Source organism: Spea bombifrons, chromosome 1, assembly GCF_027358695.1.
Source record: "Spea bombifrons isolate aSpeBom1 chromosome 1, aSpeBom1.2.pri, whole genome shotgun sequence".
NCBI classification, from domain to species: Eukaryota; Metazoa; Chordata; class Amphibia; order Anura; family Pelobatidae; genus Spea; species Spea bombifrons.
This window is the reverse complement of record NC_071087.1, coordinates 126,348,663-126,366,433: the sequence shown is the minus strand read 5'-3', so window position 1 is coordinate 126,366,433 and position 17,771 is coordinate 126,348,663. Positions and strand designations below refer to the sequence as shown.

Here is a 17,771-nt window from a genome sequence, read left to right as displayed (position 1 = left end):
CTTCAGCCCCCCCATGTCATTGCTGTCCCCATGCAGCTCTTCAGTGTCAGCTCTGTCCCCAATCAGCCCACTTTAAGGTATGATCCTGGTAGGGAACTCATATTAGCCTTTACAATTTTCCTGTTGCTGTGTACTATACTTCCCATAATCCTCAGCAAGTATCATGGGGGGCATTTAACTGTCTGAGCATCAGGGGCACATTAGGTTTTGCTTTTTTTTTTTTTACCATCCTTTGTTGCTATTAAATTTACTTATGTTGAACCACATTTGAATCATATTTGTATTTTTATAATGAATATGCGTTCAGGAAAAGATGGGCATGTATGGTGGGCTGATTCGTGGCACAATGGGCCACTTCACTTGACTTGCTCCCCAGGCCTTAGGCTGCCAGCCCTCCCCTGATACCCGGGAACTTCTGGGCTCCGGCTACCTGGATCCTTCCCTTGCGGGACGCGGACAGGACTGCACACTGATGTCAGAGGGCAGTCCCGCTGACGTCGGTAGGCGGTCCGGCTGACGTCAGGGGCGTTCCCGCATTTAAATCAAAAACCCCGCTCCCGGGACCCAGAGGATTCGGATCTTGACCCGAAGAAGCAGTGCTCACCCGGCAATCGGGTCAAACCCGGGGAGTTCCCAGGTATGCTAATGAGCACAGGGTTACTTAGACATAAGAGCGGACTGGGCAAGCAGGTAAGGAGTCTCCCCAGGAATCCACCAGTGCTCTCTCTCAAACTCAAACATACCCCCGTGTGTCTTCAGCCTTACGGGTTTATTCAATAAAGTGCACAGGAGAGTTTTCATGTGAGATCAACACATTATGAAGGATCCACTCGCATGAGCTTCTGCTGCAGAGACTAGCTTGGCTGACCATCACCAAATTGAACCATGTATTGCCCATTCTTGCAAGAGACACTGTCCAGGGACGGCCCATGATAATGTATAATTAATTTATTCTGCTTAAACTACGACTCCCCTACAAACTCACAATTTTATTGGTAATCTACAAGCAGCTTGGAAAACAAGGAATATTATGGCCTACTAGTCATATTCATATTATGGCCATAACAGTCGGCATGCAGTCGTGAGGTAAAAGGGGCCCTCCGGGCTCCTAAGAACCAAGGGCGTCAAAACATTTGCACTTTGTACAGCACCGTGGAACATGTCAGGGCTATGTAAATAGAATTAGTTACTGGTTACGATATCTACTTATGTTTCCTAGCAGTACAGTTGGGGCACCGACACATTATTGAGCTGTTTAGGCAAGTGACGCCAGACATTGTGTTCACCTAATTACAGTATTAGCAATGTCTTGCCCTCTAATACTTCACTTGGGATCCAGTATTACAGGGTTTAAACCGAATTACCCAATCAGTGCAATCTCCCTATAAGTATATTCGTTAAAGCCAGTTACCGCCTCTGCCAGGGGAGACAGCAGCTAACACTGCGCGCCGAGGGACCGAGGGTGGCCTGAAACTTAACCCCTTCGTGCCTGTGTGTACTTTGAACTTGGTGTGATTGGCCCGGAGGCTCTTCATTTCGCAGGGAGTGAGAGGTGGGCGTGTTTATACCGTATTAATAGGCTGCTGCAGGAGCTGTCCCCTGGAGTTGGTTGTAGCTGCAAGGAGCGGGCTTGAAGTTATCGGGTGCACTATGCTTCGAACCGTCTTGTCCAAGTTGTCACCCAAGGGGCCACTGGGGGTCCAGATCAGCAGGTTCTCTGCAGCGGCTATTCCTGCACCCAACCCCAAACCTGACGTGCACTTTAACCAGGTAATTCCCCCCGCTCTGGGGCAAGTGAAACAGAAGCGGTGGCGTCTGGGGGCATTTTTGGGACAGGCTTCAAAGGCTTCTAGGGGTTTGCGGAGGGCGCCTCTGGGTGGGCGTGGCTTAGTATTACACAGCGGATCCTCTATTGCCGCTTGTAGCTGCTTCCCTTCGTGACCCTCTCTCCACTCGCGTACCCCGGGCTCTGCTAGGTTTCAGCCCCCGGGGCTGTGTCACCGGACACGGGCTTCTGGTAGCACTCCCTGTCCAGGAGGGTGCAAACCGCAGCCATGTTGTGTCTTGTCATAGAAATGTTAGCGCTCGGTCCGCCCCAAATGCACACTGTAAGCCTTTCACTCGGTGCCTACACAGCCCCGTAGAAGCGGCCCGATAAGAGCTGGGCACTCCTAATAAACATTTTCATTAAAGGGGAACCCCCTCTACTTTTCTTGGTGTTCAGTGGCGTATGCAATGTTTCCCACACAAAGCCCCTCAAATAGTGACTTCCGATTTATTTCACTCGATCCTTGCTTTTGTAAGTTGGTACTTGGTAACTGAAACATGATACACATGTGATGCAGCGCAATCATGTTAACATGCATAATGTGACAAACGTCCTTACAAAAGTGGGTATTGTCACAAAAATAAACTATTTGCATGTAATGTCATATTCGGCACGCCTGATGTCATCTGTGGCTAGTGTCCGACTAGGAAAGGCGACGGTGAAATGTTGTGCACAGTGGCTGTACTGCACTGTGGAATGTGATGGCGCTATAAAACATGAAATGATAATAATGTACTGGGAAAGCTATACACTGTGGCACACCCCATCCATACGATGCCAAATGTTATGTAAGATTTGCTACTCTTACTGTTCAAGGTTAAAAAAAACTACGCACTATGCATCGCTGTAATACACAATTTCTTACACCTATTCTTCAATGAGGTAGGGTCAAACCACCATGTAAAGGGGTTTATTCACTAAATTGTTGGTTGCGAAGTTTCACTATTATGAGCTGGTGTAATGCATGATGCAATGTGTAAGGAAATCTTAGAAATCCAGCGTGAAATATTAGGACTATCCCGGCCTATACGATTGAACGGCCCGTGTGTCGCTTCCAAAAAAAAAAAAAAAAAACTCTTTGAGACTTCAACTCTTGTAATGCTTTTAATTTCTGAAACCTATAATGTATCCAAGGTTGCACAAAGGCTGCCAACAATAGTTGTGTAAATATTTAAAGCGATTTTGCAAACGATTGCGAAGCTGGCAGCCCTCCTTGTAGCCCGTGTAGACTTTAATCAGCGTTTTTATGGGCCAAATGGTTCTTATCTGCTGTCAATTTTTGCGTTTCTTTTGTTAAACTAGGTTTTTAGCCACTGTTAGCATTTATTGTTGGATTATGTTTGCAGTTTTTATGTAGGTAGAACTACTACATAAGGCTTCGCCAAGCAAAATGCCGCAGGAGGTGATGTCAAGGACCATGTAATTGTTTGCATTCAGCAATAATTGAGTTTAGTTATTGCTTCATATGGGTTGATAATAATAATATATGGACCATTTGCTCAAATTTTATACACAGTCTAAAACCAGTTAAACTGGCTTTACCTGCCCATAAAGTGGTTCTTTAATGTAATTTATCCTCTATTACACTTAACATCTCAAAGGTTGCAGAGATGATGAGCCATAACTGCTCCTCTGCTTTGCTGCGTTAACTGTGTTTGTGATTGTCTTTCTGAACGTGAGCAGTTTAATGCCGCCTGTGGCAGAAACACACGTTATGCTATTTGTGACATTTGTGCAGTTCCCAGTCAGTGATGATTTCAATGTTTTTAAAAGTGTTCTACCACAGCTGGAGGGCCGCAGGTTGGACACCCCTGCTATAGCTCATTCATCCAGTCTGGCCTCCCCAGTTATCCCATGATTACCACGGTCTACAAAAGCAGGACTATCCTGCATAAAACCGCGAAGTTGGGAGGTATGCTATGTGGAACAGCTCCATTTCAACTTGGCATAGAAATGGAATTAACAAATTGTAATTTCCAGGTAGGGGTCCCAATTATTGGCTGGTAAACACTTAATGTAATGCCCAGATTTCTGAGACAATTGTAGACTATGTTCCTGGTAACACATGTGTAAACATTCCAGGGAGCAGATGAGGGAGAACTTATAAGGAACAGAGCAGCCTGAACCTAAATCACTTCTTATACTTGTATATAATTCTCTTCAGTGTAACCTACTTCTCTGTTCGGACCTTTTGGGGGTATTCTGATCGACGCCTCAAACTTGCCACTGGAAATGTGGTCTCCTTCACCATTACAAGATTTGCAAGATGAAGAAGTTTGCCAAACTTGCAGCAGAATCGATGTGCCTGCATACGTTATGCTTCCTAGCTTGTAACTTTACCCTAGAAGCATTCACGCCTAATCCACATAGCTTTAGCTTTCTGCCAGCGTAAGATTTAAGTTCGTAACTAAAGCATTCCAGTTATGGTGTTCTTTATTTCAGCTCTTCATAAACAACGAATGGCACGATTCCAACAGCAAGAAGACCTTCCCCACAATCAACCCGTCCACCGGAGAAGTCATCTGCCATGTTGCAGAGGGAGATAAAGTGAGTTCCAGGACAGTGTTTGCTAGAGGCTAGTTTGGTAGCTGGATACATTATAAGGCATGTACTGGGATACAAAAGATCAAGTTACATAGCATCTTGCTTTTGGCAAGACAGCCCTACCCTCCCAATTTTGTATGTAGAGTTGCAGATGCCAATTTTTTTTCTTCTTCTTTATGTTTCAAAATATAAAGGAGGGGGTGGCCTGGAATGACATGAGACCGTTCTGTAATGTACTGGAGATCTGTTGAACACATGGCAGAAATATTGTGTTATGCAATAAATGTGTGCACTTCAGATTAGTAAACAGGCAAAGCATTCTGGGCTGTAAAAAAAAAAAAAAAAAAAAAAAAGTGCTGCATGAAATGACCATATCTAGCAAACTGCTGTAAAACAAAGAAATATTATTATTATTTTTGAATCGCCCACTACCACACAGCTATTCCGTTTCTTATGGTGTTGTTTATTATATTTTGTTCCCAAAATCAAGATTTATATCAATCGGTTTACATAGCAATTAGTAGTTTTATTTTTTTTCTTTAACTATGCAACACTTCTTGGATTTTAACTGCTGTTTATTAAACGTTCCTTAATAATAATATACTTGTCTAATGACAAGTGACAGTGATAAGAATTCTTTTGTCTCTTGGACTCAATGGATTTGTTTTTAGTTATCTTGCGTGTGGGGGGGGCAAAGTCAAATCAGTTCCTAGACACTGCCCTTAAACAATGCTGGTACCCTAATTTACAGGCAGATTGCTCTAATTAATTGTGATCTGCTTTGTGAAGAACATATGGTCAAGGTGAAAAGATCAGAAAGGAATCCTTTGTGTTTATTGTTCTTTGTCACCTGTTAAAGTACACTTAATCAGGATTAACTGGGTCCACTTAATAAAAAATGTGTTAATGTTAATGGACACTAAGCCTCCGATAAATAAACCAGTTGATGAGCTAGTTTATGTATTTTATGCAATTATGTGCTTTTTTTTTTTTTTTTTTTTTCTCCATCTTTATGCCATATTATGTAGCATTTCAAATAACATATATTTAATTTACTTGGGGAAAAATGTTTATTTAAGAAACCAAGTATCTTACATCTATAGCCAGAATTTAACATTACTTTACCTTAAGCCCTTCTTTAGTTTGCACGCTATACCTATCCTTTCAGGCTGATGTGGATAAGGCTGTAAAGGCAGCCAAGGATGCATTTAAACTGGGATCACCATGGAGGAGAATGGATGCCTATCAGAGGGGTGTGCTTCTAAACAGACTGGCCGATCTTATCGAGAGGGACCGAGCCATCTTAGCTGTAAGTAATAGTATGTGCCTCAGTCCTACATTCAGCAAGACTTAATTATCTTTACCAGTCATGGGGTGTATTGGTCCAACTTGATTTGTTTTAGGGGGATTGTGATAACTTTGTCTACATACTCCCTTAAAGTATTTTAGCTTCAAATACATAACCTCTACGGTATATGGTGTTTGTACTGCTTGTTTGGCTTTATTAACAGCATTTAACTGGGCTATATGTGTCATATGATGGCCGTTCCAGTTTTATGTGGAGCGTTAAAGCTCTTTACATGCCATCTTTTCACAGTTAAGCCCTCTGGTTTTATTATTATTGCAAGCGTTGGCGCAATGAGCGGAGCCTGTTGCAGCATTTAATTACCATTGTCTGCGCTACCATAGTCTTTATTTGATGTATGTTTAATCATTGACCTATGTGCTGTAAAACATTCAGCATGCTTATCTTTAAGACCCAAAGTTTGAGGAACCATGTTTGTTTTGCACAGCCACACGTTAAGGAAACTCAACACTGAAAAACTACATATATTACTGTCCAGGCATTATTGGGGACAGAGAACCTGTCATGTTCCCCTCTGTGCTGTGTGACTGTAACAATTTGTAAGCCTTGATACTCATGAGCCAGACTGAATACATCTAGAAGGGTTTTTATGTTTCAAAGTACATGAATATCTCCCTGTATAGCAGATTTGTGTTCTCCAACATTCATAGGATGTTAGGCTTATGCAAAGATGAAATAAAATAAGAAATGCCTCATTCCATATGCACCTGCAAGGTCTTAACGTTAATAAAGTTGGGTAATGGTGTTTGCCGTTTCAGAATGTGTAATCCCAAAATTAATCCAGAGGTTTCCCAATTTATCCTGGGAGACGGGAACTAGATGTAGGCTAGTATTATCACGGAAATAGATGGCAGCATTTGAAAGCGTAACATTGGGGTATGAACTGAATCTCAAACCTTGAAGTCAATTTATGCTTGTAAGTACATGGTGTGAGGGATAATGAATATATAAATCAAGTTCATGGGACTGTTAGCCTTATGTAATAGAATTTGCCCTTTTTTTTTCTAATTATTTATTTTCCTGTTTTGAAGTGTTAACGTAATATTGTTTTGTTCAGAATTTAGAGACTCTGGATAATGGGAAGCCCTATGCAATCTCCTACTCGGTAGACCTGGATTTGGTAATTAAATGTTTGAGGTAACAAACACTAGTTGAAATATACCTACTTTTAAGATTAAGCTCTTTCCAACATTTAAAATTATGGATGTAAAACCTTGGTGGTGTGAAAATGTGTGTTTATATTTGAAATTGCAAATGCTTTTAGCTTTTTAAAACAAGAGAAGCTGTGTTTTCTTGTCTAGTTTTTGGTATTAACTTCACAATATCGCATCAGTTTTCTGGCTTAAAGAGGGTAATATTTATAAAACATCACTCTGTAATATTTATACTTTTACCTTAAAACAGACAAAACGGCAGATGCCAATTTAATTTGTTGATATTACTGGTATTAGAACCCTGAAAAATGTTAGAATGAACATTGGTGTTTAGGGTACGCATGAAACAATTTTCCCTTAATGGGTTTGATCTAGAGCTGAAACAACGAATCGATAAAATCGATAATAATCGATAACGGAAATCATCGATAACGATTTCCGTTATCGATTAATCGAGTGATCAATTCGTTGTTGGAGCACTCGGCTCCTTTTACTTACCTCCGCGAGCGTTCCCCGCTTCTGCTACACGCTCTGCAGTCTCCGCCTTCTAGCTACGTGACGGATGTGACGCGTTCCGGAGGTAAGTATTCTTCATGTCTATGTGCACGGATCGCACAGAGCCACTCGCACAGAGCGGTTCGCTCTGTGCGAGTGGCTCCACTCGCACAGAGCAGTTCGCTCTGTGCGAGTGGCTCCACTCGCACAGAGCAGTTCGCTCTGTGCGAGTGGCTCCACTCGCACAGAGCGGTTCGCTCTGTGCGAGTGGCTCCACTCGCACAGAGCGGTTCGCTCTGTGCGAGTGGCTCCATTCGCACAGAGCGGTTCGCTCTGTGCGAGTGGCTCCATTCGCACAGAGCGGTTCGCTCTGTGCGAGTGGCTCCATTCGCACAGAGCGGTTCGCTCTGTGCGAGTGGCTCCATTCGCACAGAGCGGTTCGCTCTGTGCGAGTGGCTCCATTCGCACAGAGCGGTTCGCTCTGTGCGAGTGGCTCCATTCGCACAGAGCGGTTCGCTCTGTGCGAGTGGCTCCATTCGCACAGAGCGGTTCGTGAGTGTGGGTGCAGGGCAGAGTGGGGGTGTGGGTGCAGGGCAGAGTGGGGGTGGGGGGTGCAGGGCAGGAGACTGGGTGCAGGGCAGAGTGGGGGTGGGGATGCAGGGTGTGAGTGTGGGTGCAGAGCAGAGTGGGAGACTGGGTGCAGGGCAGAGTGGGGGTGGGGATGCAGGGCAGGGTGTGAGTGTGGGTGCAGGGCAGAGTGGGTGCAGGGCAGAGTGTGAGTGTGGGGGCAGGGCAGAATGTGGGGGCAGGGCTGGGTGCAGGGCAGAGTTAGAGACTGGGTGCAGAGGCACAGTGCAAAGTGCTGGGTGCAAAGTGCCAGTGCTGGGTGCAAAGTGCCAGGGCTGGGTGCAAAGTGCTGGGTGCAAAGTGCCAGGGCTGGGTGCAAAGTGCAAAGTGCTGGTGCAAAGTGCTGAATGCTGGGTGCAAAGTGCTGGATGCAAAGTGCCAGGGCTGGGGCAAAGTGCTGGGTGCAAAGTGCCAGGGCTGGGTGCAAAGTGCTGGGTGCAAAGTGCTGGGTGCAAAGTGCTGGGTGCAAAGTGCTGGGTGCAAAGTGCAAAGTGCTGGGGCAAAGTTTCTTGAACAGTAATAGTCCACCTCTTTTCAGAATGTTTGGGGTTATTTTGTTTCATAAATATTGTGTTTGGGTTCTTGTACTTTGAAAATATTGTTTTTTATTACATCATAACAAAATAAGAATGTTAATGTAAATTTTAAGTTGTTTTTTAACATCCAGTTCATTAAATTCTTTTAAATAAACGAAAAATTTGCATATTGTTTTTTTTATCCGATTAATCGATTAATCGAAAAAATAATCGGCCGATTAATCGATTATTAAAATAATCGTTAGTTGCAGCCCTAGTTTGATCAGAAGTTTTTATTTCTTATCAGGTATTATGCTGGATGGGCTGATAAATGGCATGGCAAAACCATTCCGATTGATGGAGATTACTTTACCTACACCAGACATGAGCCAGTTGGAGTCTGTGGACAGATCATTCCGGTAAATAAATAATGGGATCAAGTAGCTGGCAGCTGTAGGATTATTCTTCCCAATTTACTTTTTTACTCATGCTTCCTTGTAAAGCACCAGAGAGGATGGTGCGAATTCTTCAAACTAGATACTCTGATAATGCTTAATTTGGGTTCATTATTCTCTTGACACTGAATAATTTCTCTGTTGGCTCAGCCTGAGAGGGCAGAGTTTAAATTAAAAAAAAAAAAACAAAAAAAAAACAGAGAATTGGATACTGAAGGTCAAACCGACAAGTTTATTTTTATTTTTAGTGGAACTTTCCCCTTCTGATGTTGGCTTGGAAGTTTGGTCCCGCTTTGGCCACTGGTAATGTGATTGTCATGAAGGTTGCTGAGCAGACCCCTCTCACAGCACTGCATGTTGCCAGCCTTGTGAAAGAAGTAAGTGGTTTGCTTACAGTCTTAAGCCTTAAAAGAAAATCTAGTTAAGGAAGACATCTGTTTAAACACTTTCTCTCCCCCACAGGCTGGATTTCCACCAGGAGTTGTGAATATAATTACTGGGATGGGTCCAACTGCTGGAGCCGCCATCTCCTCTCACATGGATGTGGATAAAGTAGCCTTCACTGGCTCTACAGAGGTAAGAACAATCCGCCTTCATCAAAATAAGTCCAGCCCTCTTCACCCCAGTGTTAATTAGTGGCACCCAAACAGTTATTTTAATTGGAGTTGTTGTAGATGTTTCAGGGGGGTAGTAGTGTGTGTTTATTTTTTTTTTAAAATCTATTTTTTATGGATGTAAATGACACTTCATGTGTTCATAGTGCCTGCCTATAACCCAAGACTGATAATTGATGGGCGACCCAATGCGATAATGCTATTGCCTACTTTCAAATGCTGTTACGTTTTGGACATTCTTAAGTCTTGCAGTTTAACTTAAAGTATGTTGTGTGTGTATAAGCCAGCAGCTGTTCCTATTAATAAAGGTCAGTGTAAAATTTAATATGGATGAGAACGCTATTGAATCAATAACCTCTTCTTCTTACAACCCTTAAATGATACACAAGTGCACAATATGAGCAGGTACTTGCACATTTTGCTGAAGAGCCATTTTTATTTAATTGTAATGGTATTGGAAGCACTCTCTTGGAACAGGGGTGCATATCATATCACCCCTGCGCAATATCCTATGTATTAGTCCGATGCCGACACTCATACGGCCAATATGTTCGCTTTGTTCTAGGTGGGTCGTTTAATTCAACAAGCAGCTGGAAAAACTAATCTGAAGAAAGTGACCCTGGAACTTGGTGGCAAGAGTCCCAATATAATATTTTCAGATGCTGACTGTAAGTGTACTTTTAGGAAACTGAACATGCATATTTTGGTTCACGTGGTGTTGTCATAATGCAAAGAAGGATAGATTGAAACACCGACATCCCAGGCTTCCTGCACTATTGCTTGCACCAAATGACCGGCATGGCATTGAAGCTTTAAGTGACCTCATGCCATTTGCTGTTTTATTTTCCCTCATGAACTCTACATTTTGTAATAACCATATCATAGTGGCATCAATGGCTTTGCTAGTTGGGCATGGTAGATGATTCTAGAAGAAAAACATTCTTAGACGTTCTTACGTTTTCTGTCATTTTTTACCTCCAAGTGGATATACTTTTATAGTTGTATAAAAGCTTTTGTCTTTTCTTACCAGTGGACTGGGCAGTGGAGCAAGCCCACTTTGCCCTGTTCTTCAACCAAGGTCAATGCTGCTGCGCTGGCTCCCGCACCTACGTCCAGGAAGATATATACAATGAGTTTGTGGAAAGAAGTGTTGAGAGGGCCAAAAACAGGATTGTTGGAAACCCCTTTGACTTCAAGACTGAACAAGGTCCTCAGGTGAAGTGCAATAACCAAGATGTATAATGCAAACTGCAGTCAGATTTGATGCCCTCACAGTTTTATTCACAAAAATATCCAATTTTGTTTTTCTGATCTGTCCTATTATTTAGCATTCTGTTTGCATGTGATCAGTTTCCAAATAGTGATGCTATTGTACATTTACACCATTTGTATTGGGTTTCGTAAGTGACTGACTACATGCCTTGATGCCATCAGTGTTTCATGTCTTCTAACCCTGTTAATACCATTTCAGGTGGATGAAGATCAGTTTCACAAAGTTCTAGGTTACATCAAATCTGGAAAACAGGAAGGTGCTAAATTGTTGTATGGTGGAAACCCTGCTGCTGATCGGGGGTATTTCATCCAGCCCACGGTCTTTGGAGATGTGTCTGATAATATGACCATCGCTAGAGAAGAGGTATGAAAGGTTTGAAAATCCTAGAATTCCTAAATGTTCCACTATTATTATTATTATTATTATTATATTCTATTTATATAGCACAAACAGTTTACACAGCGCTTAATACAATGCATATATTCAAGGGGTATGACAAGATGAGAATTGACAGACTAAGACAAACCGATACACTAGGTGGAGAAAGCCCTGCTTACAATCTTGAGGGAATGGGGTGACAAACATAAGGCATAGAGAAAGGGTGAGAGGTAGTGTGGTGGTTGTATCAATGACAAGGAAGTTCTGGTAGCTAAGATGGTGCGGATTCTCTGAAGAAGTGGGTTTTGGGATTTTTGTTGAATGTTGGGGGGGGGGGGGGTGAAAGCTGAAGGTTCAGTAGAAGTAGATTCCAGAGATATGGGGCAGCTCGAGAGATCTTGTAGGGAAAAGGAAGAGGTGATAAGTGAGGAGGAGAGCCTTTGTTATGGCAAAGTTAAAAACTGGAGGGAGTTTATGGTTTCACATATAAAGGTTAGTATAGAGTAACTGGGATAGCTGTGATGGCAGAGAGATGGAGAGGGATGGGATTTGGAATGGTTTAATGGGGAGAAGTGGGTACTAAGGGGATCCAAAGAGTTGGTGCCCTCTACTGGGATGTTTAAATAGATCAGGTAATTAACTGTCTATATACCGTATTGGCTCGGATATAGGCCGCCCCCGTATATAGGCCGCACCCTAAAAGTTTGGTGCTTTTTTTAAAGAAAGTTTTTTTTTCTTTAAAAAAAGCACCAAAAAAAACATGCTGCCACTCTGTCCCCCCCCTCCCCGAGATATGCTGCCACTGTCCTCCCTCCCCGAGATATGCTGCCACTGTCCTCCCTCCCCGAGATACGCTGCCACTGTCCTCCCTCCCCGAGATATGCTGCCGCTGTCCTCCCTCCCCGAGATACGCTGCCGCCGTCCTCCCTCCCCGCGATACGCTGCCGCTGTCCTCCCTCCCCGAGATACGCTGCCGCTGTCCTCCCTCCCCGAGATATGCTGCCGCTGTCCTCCCTCCCCGCGATACGCTGCCGCTGTCCTCCTCTGCCCCCCCCTCCTCGACTTACCGGAGCAGACTCCCGGGTGTCTTGCGGGGCCGGCGAGGGACATCTACGCAATACGCGTATGCAACTTCCGGTACCGGTACCGGTACCGGAAGTTGCATGCGCGTATTGCGTAGATGTCTCCCGCCGGCCCCGCAAGACACCCGGGAGTCTGCTCCGGTAAGTCGGGGGTGGGCAGAGGTAAAACGCTTAGATAACCTCCCGTGCCGGCACCCCCCCCCCCCGTGGGAAGTGCTGGCAGGGGAGGCTGTCTGAGCATATCGGGGAGTAGGATGCAGGTCCCCTGCACCGCTGCGGGGGATCTGTATCTTAACCCCGCTGCCTGCCCGGCGCCCGGGACTGCATGTCCCGGGCGTTGGGCGCTAGACCCCGAATATAGGCCGCACCCCCACTTTAAAAACTTAAAGTGGGGGAAAAAAGTGCGGCCTATATTCGAGCCAATACGGTATTAGGACAACACTGGGGCTGGTAAGAAGTCAGTTGTTGGGAAGATGGAATGGTGTATTGCAGGCTTTGAGGGCTGTAATAGAGTGTTAAATACTGTTAAAGTGGACAGGGGCGGTAAGAGGGCAGATATAGGAGATAAGGGGTTAGTGGAGTAGAAAGAAAGAAAGTAAAATATAACATACATAAGTGGTGACAGGCATGACATAAACCACTTTGATTTTATTTAATGGGTAGATTGAAGGTTGGGGCACAGGGTTAATGTTTTATGTCCTATTTGTACTTGAGATAAGATGCTTATACAGACTAAGGCATTATTTTGCGTCTACAATCTATTACACTGTTTTCACAGATTTTTGGGCCTGTGATGCAAATTTTGAAATTTAAGACCGTTGAGGAGGTCATTGAGCGAGGAAATAGCTCAATGTATGGGCTCGCAGCAGCTGTCTTCACCAAAGATATCGATAAAGCAAACTACGTGTCACAATCCTTGAGGGCCGGGACAGTCTGGTACGTCCGAACCTGAGAAGGATTACTTGTTATGTAATATATGAATATTTTTCAGATCCTTCTCCTGGCCACATGTCATTAACCGTGTGTGTGTTGTGTAGATTTTATTTGTATAGTTGGAATATCTCTCATGAATGTGAAATGTTTAGACTTTTTTTTGTATACAATTCCTAAGAAGCACTTATTTAGACATGACCATTCCTTTAAAAACACACACACACTGGCTGAGTTAACCTTTTATCATGTTTAGTTTTAAATTCTGCCGCTAAGGGGATAAATTGGGAACTGTCTGGGGCTTTCACTTTAATTAGTGTGTGTCATGTATTTGCTAAAAAAATGTCTGCATTGAGAAGGTCAAATCTCCCCTTTTGAATTTGTTTCAGGATTAACTGCTATGATGTCTTTGGAGTTCAAGCCCCCTTTGGAGGATACAAGGCATCTGGTACTGGTAGAGAGCTTGGAGAGTATGGTCTGGAGGCGTACACCGAAGTGAAAACCGTAAGAATTTTCTTAACCCTATGCTACATTGAATAAGGCAAAAGATTGTGTGTATGTGATCAGGCATTACATTCTGGTGGGTGTCACTGACACCCAGTGGAAGTTCATTTGAGGAGAGGAGAGAATTGAGAGGATCTTTCTGGCCCCTGGTGGGCTCCCATTGCACCCTCTGCTGGCTGGAATTATTGCAGTGTCCTAATGCAAAAAAAATTAGAAATTTGAAATTGTTTTATTTAATAAATTATTTCCACTTTAACTAAGAGAAAAAAATAAGTCAATATTCTTGAAAGATGTCATATGGGGTTACATACAAAGCGTACATGTGGCCCTCTGAAACATTTAATAAAAAAAAATAAAAAAAAAATGTCGGTGGTAACTGTAATCGGGTGATGTTGCTGAACATAAATCGAGTCATTGTTTAGCTGCAGCACCTACAGTATAGGAGAACATTTTAAGTAAAATTACAAAAGTGTGTTTTGTGAGACGTATAGGTGTGTGTGTGTCTATGTATTTCTATGATTTTTAAAAGAAGGCCCTACTTCTCATGAACAAAATTATGTACAACGTGTGCGAGTTTCTCAAATATGGAAAAGGGAATTCATGGTTGAACAAAAATATGGTAAAGAGAGAAATATCTTGCTCATTCATGAAAACCTCAGGGACCGAAGGTGTTAATATTCACACTTTGAACACATTACATCTACAGAAAGTGTTATTGATAGAACAAACTCCCTTTTCCTATGTTTTCTAATAAGTGTGCCAAGTTTTGCTAAGATTGGTGCTCGGTAATGGGGCACCCCAGCCATACTGCGTGCCGTTACAGGGGTAATGCGTTCTCTACTGCCACTGGCGCATTTTTCTCCCGCTTGCCCTTCAAGGCTGCACATGCCATGTAGCTCCTTCCTTCTGTTGGCATTCTCAGACTCTGTCATATGCCAATCCTGCCAATTTCTTCAACATGGTTTGAAGTGTTTTTTTAAATACAGAGGGATCATGCAGGAGCATAATTGCACACTGGAGATACCCAGTGGGATAAGCTTGTTCCACATGCCCGCCTGTTTTAAAATCCACCATTTTCATACTTGACAATTACCTTCTTGAATTCATAATAAATTATTGCTCATTCCTCATTTGGTGGGTTTGTTTATGGTAGATATGCTGAGAGGTCCATTTAAATCCTGTATTGATTGGTTATGGTGAATAACCTATAGATTCGCATACAAGTCCAGTATAATGTACAGTTTATAGAACTATGTATAAATGTTTTGTTGAATCTAATTTTTTTTTGTTTTTTACCCAGGTCACTGTAAAAATTCCCCAGAAGAACTCTTAAGAGCATATTCTCCATGACAAAGATTGTGAATGACATCAAATTAAGAAATCTTTTTTTTCAAAGTTTGGAACTGTGAAAAATACCGGGGTTCTCATTCGCTCCTTGTTGGAAGAGGATTTTTCTAGAACTTTTACATTTGTGCTCGCTATTAGACTTCCAAGTTATACTTTTATACTAGCAGCCACTTAACACTTTCCATCCGCTTGTAACATTTTATGGTAACGGCTCTTCAGTTTTAAATACCTTTTTGCCTTTTTTCACTATATAAAATTTCACGGCATATAATTGGAGTTTGTTGCTCTAAAGTTTTGTATCAGTCACCCAGTGTTATAGGAGCTCTGAAATGTTTTAACTTGCAATTTTCTTAAAGCTGCGTGTGCTCACTCACAGTTCACTGGAACGCTTTTCACTTTTTTCAACATTGTGACATAAAAATAATTCTAGCAATTGCTGTCTTATGTATTCAATTTATATGCAACAAGTTTTTTTGTTAGGAAGTAGAGATGCGTATGACTGGTTGTGTGAGTTTATAAAGTGGCAGTATACACAGAGGTATTGTTGGTTCATAAGAGAGAGGTGCAGAAACTGAAATATGCAACTTTAAGGACATTTTACTGGCTTTACATTCAAGTAGAATAAGCCAGTGGGCACAGGACTATGAGTAAATATTCACCAAAGAATGTAAAGAAATGAGTAAACTATCTAACTCCCAATCCTGCAGACTAGCAAGTAAAGTGATTGGGGTATGTGACGTGGATAGACTGTGTTTATTTCTGTATTTCAGTTATGAGGGGGGAAAACACAAAATTACGGCTTATTTAATTAAACAACACAATGACACAAGGTGGGAAGGACCCTGCGCATGTGAGCCTACATTCTACTGGGAGGGTGGAGACAGATGGATAGTTTTACCAGAGACATAATCAACTGAAGACATGGATTGCCGTCTCTGGGGGGAGTGCTTTTAGTCTCCAGAATGTAGCTATTAAATGCATAAGTTATATAATCAGCTGGACACATTTTTAGAACTTACTGGAGACTGCGTATGCTGGGTACACCACAGGAGGAAAGAGGTGATGATAGTGGTGGGAGGGCTTGCTTACGAATGAAATATTTTAGCATTCATTGGAATTGATAGAATCAAACCGACTTTGCTGTTCCACAAGACTTGGTTAAGAGACAATGAACTAGTACTGAGGCGTACCTCACGTGAAGATATAAGGCAAGCGTATATGGTATGGTTAAATGACGGTTTTAATCAAGTGAAGTAGCTCTGACTCGGTCGGCAATAATAATTGAAACATCCACTGGATGGAAGCATTGTATTACTTTATGCTTCTGCGACTAAAGGCCTTTTATAGCCTGATCTACTAGACAACCGCACTGACTCCTTATCATACTGAGTTATGGTAAAAATACTAAAACTGTCTCACTTTAAACCAGAAGGACCTACAACTTCAAGAAAGTGCCTCATTCAAAGAACAGGACTCCGGCCCAGTTTGGAGTTTGAGTCGCATTAAACATTTCATGAGTAAAAATCTTATTGCTAAACAACATTACTTGCACAGGAAACTATATATCTCTCTCAAAGAAAATTATTTATATTCCACAAATCTTCATGTTTAAAGATGCCAAGTCCAATATTATCTTAGTATTTTTTTACACCGTAGTTTCACAAGGTCTTTCAACCCACGCCAGGTAGCAAAGGGCTAGCACAGTTGGATGGGGTTATAGGTAAGGGTTCATTTGCTGTTTCGCTCTCTACTACTTACGCAAGATGATAACATCCTCTGCCAAAGAGGGACTGATCGAGTGAAATCCAAGGACAACATCCAAGTCCAGCAGCTGGTTAGCCTGCGAGATCCACTGAATTATCACAATGCATTCTTTCACTTGCATTCACATACTAATTTCAGTATCTGTTATTTTGAAGAGTAAAGTGCCTTGCAAAAAAGTATTCACCCCCTTGGCATTTTTCCTATTTCGTTGCATTACAATTTAGGATTAAAATGTTTTTTTATTTGCAAAGCTCCACAGCAGAGATTGGGGTATCTGTCCACAGGACCACTTTAAGCCGTAAACTCCACTGAGCTGGGCTTTACGGAAGAGTAGCCAGATAAAAGCCATTGCTTCAAGAAAACATATTCCCCAAATAGATGGAAGAAGGTACTCTGGTCAAATGACGCTAAAGCTAAGATTTCTGCACACAGAGAACACCATGGGGGGGGGCAACATCATGTGGAGATGTTTTTCATCGGCAGGGACTGGGAAACTGGTCAGGATTTAAGGAATGATGGATAGCACTAAATACGGGGAGATATCTTTACCCTCAAACAGCTTGTCTGTGCCATCTTTGCCCCAAACAGCTTATCTGTGTCATCTTTGTCCTGAAATAGCTTACCTGTGCCATCTTTGTCCCCAAACAGCTTGTCAGTGACCCAGACACTGTCTCTATCAGCTTTGCCACCACCAGCTTGTTTGTGCCATCTTTGCCCCAAACAGCTTGTCTGCGCCACCTTTGTCCCCAAACAGCTTGTCATTGCCCCTCAAAAAGCTTGTAAGTGCCCCCAAAAGTACCAAAAGGATGAGTAGAAAAGAAGATAGGGACAGACCATTTATTCTGCAAGAGGCCCCAAATTTCTCATGGCAGTCCTGGGCTTCAGAGCCTGGTTC

General features: G+C 42.7%; 1 protein-coding gene across 1 annotated transcript; it reads left to right on the top strand.

The window, feature by feature from the left end:
• The first annotated feature begins 1,556 nt into the window (after window positions 1–1,556).
• Window positions 1,557–15,545, top strand: ALDH2 (aldehyde dehydrogenase 2 family member). Its single transcript, XM_053472940.1, has 13 exons — window positions 1,557–1,770; window positions 4,271–4,375; window positions 5,541–5,681; window positions 6,796–6,875; window positions 8,837–8,948; window positions 9,233–9,361; window positions 9,447–9,560; window positions 10,164–10,266; window positions 10,629–10,813; window positions 11,070–11,234; window positions 13,110–13,267; window positions 13,651–13,765; window positions 15,066–15,545. The coding sequence occupies exons 1-13, from the start codon at window positions 1,651–1,653 to the stop codon at window positions 15,096–15,098; spliced, it is 1,560 nt and encodes a 519-aa protein (XP_053328915.1). The 5' UTR covers window positions 1,557–1,650; the 3' UTR covers window positions 15,099–15,545.
• The last annotated feature ends 2,226 nt before the right edge of the window (window positions 15,546–17,771 follow it).

What these genes read in the sequence shown, in the direction of transcription:
- ALDH2 (XM_053472940.1), top strand. Translation starts at nt 1,651, where the DNA reads ATGCTTCGAACCGTCTTGTCCAAGTTGTCACCCAAGGGGCCACTGGGG. An exon ending in GGGACCGAGCCATCTTAGCT is followed by an intron (nt 5,682 to 6,795) that starts GTAAGTAATAGT and finishes TGTTTTGTTCAG; the next exon opens with AATTTAGAGACTCTGGATAA. An exon ending in TCTGTGGACAGATCATTCCG is followed by an intron (nt 8,949 to 9,232) that starts GTAAATAAATAA and finishes TTTTATTTTTAG; the next exon opens with TGGAACTTTCCCCTTCTGAT.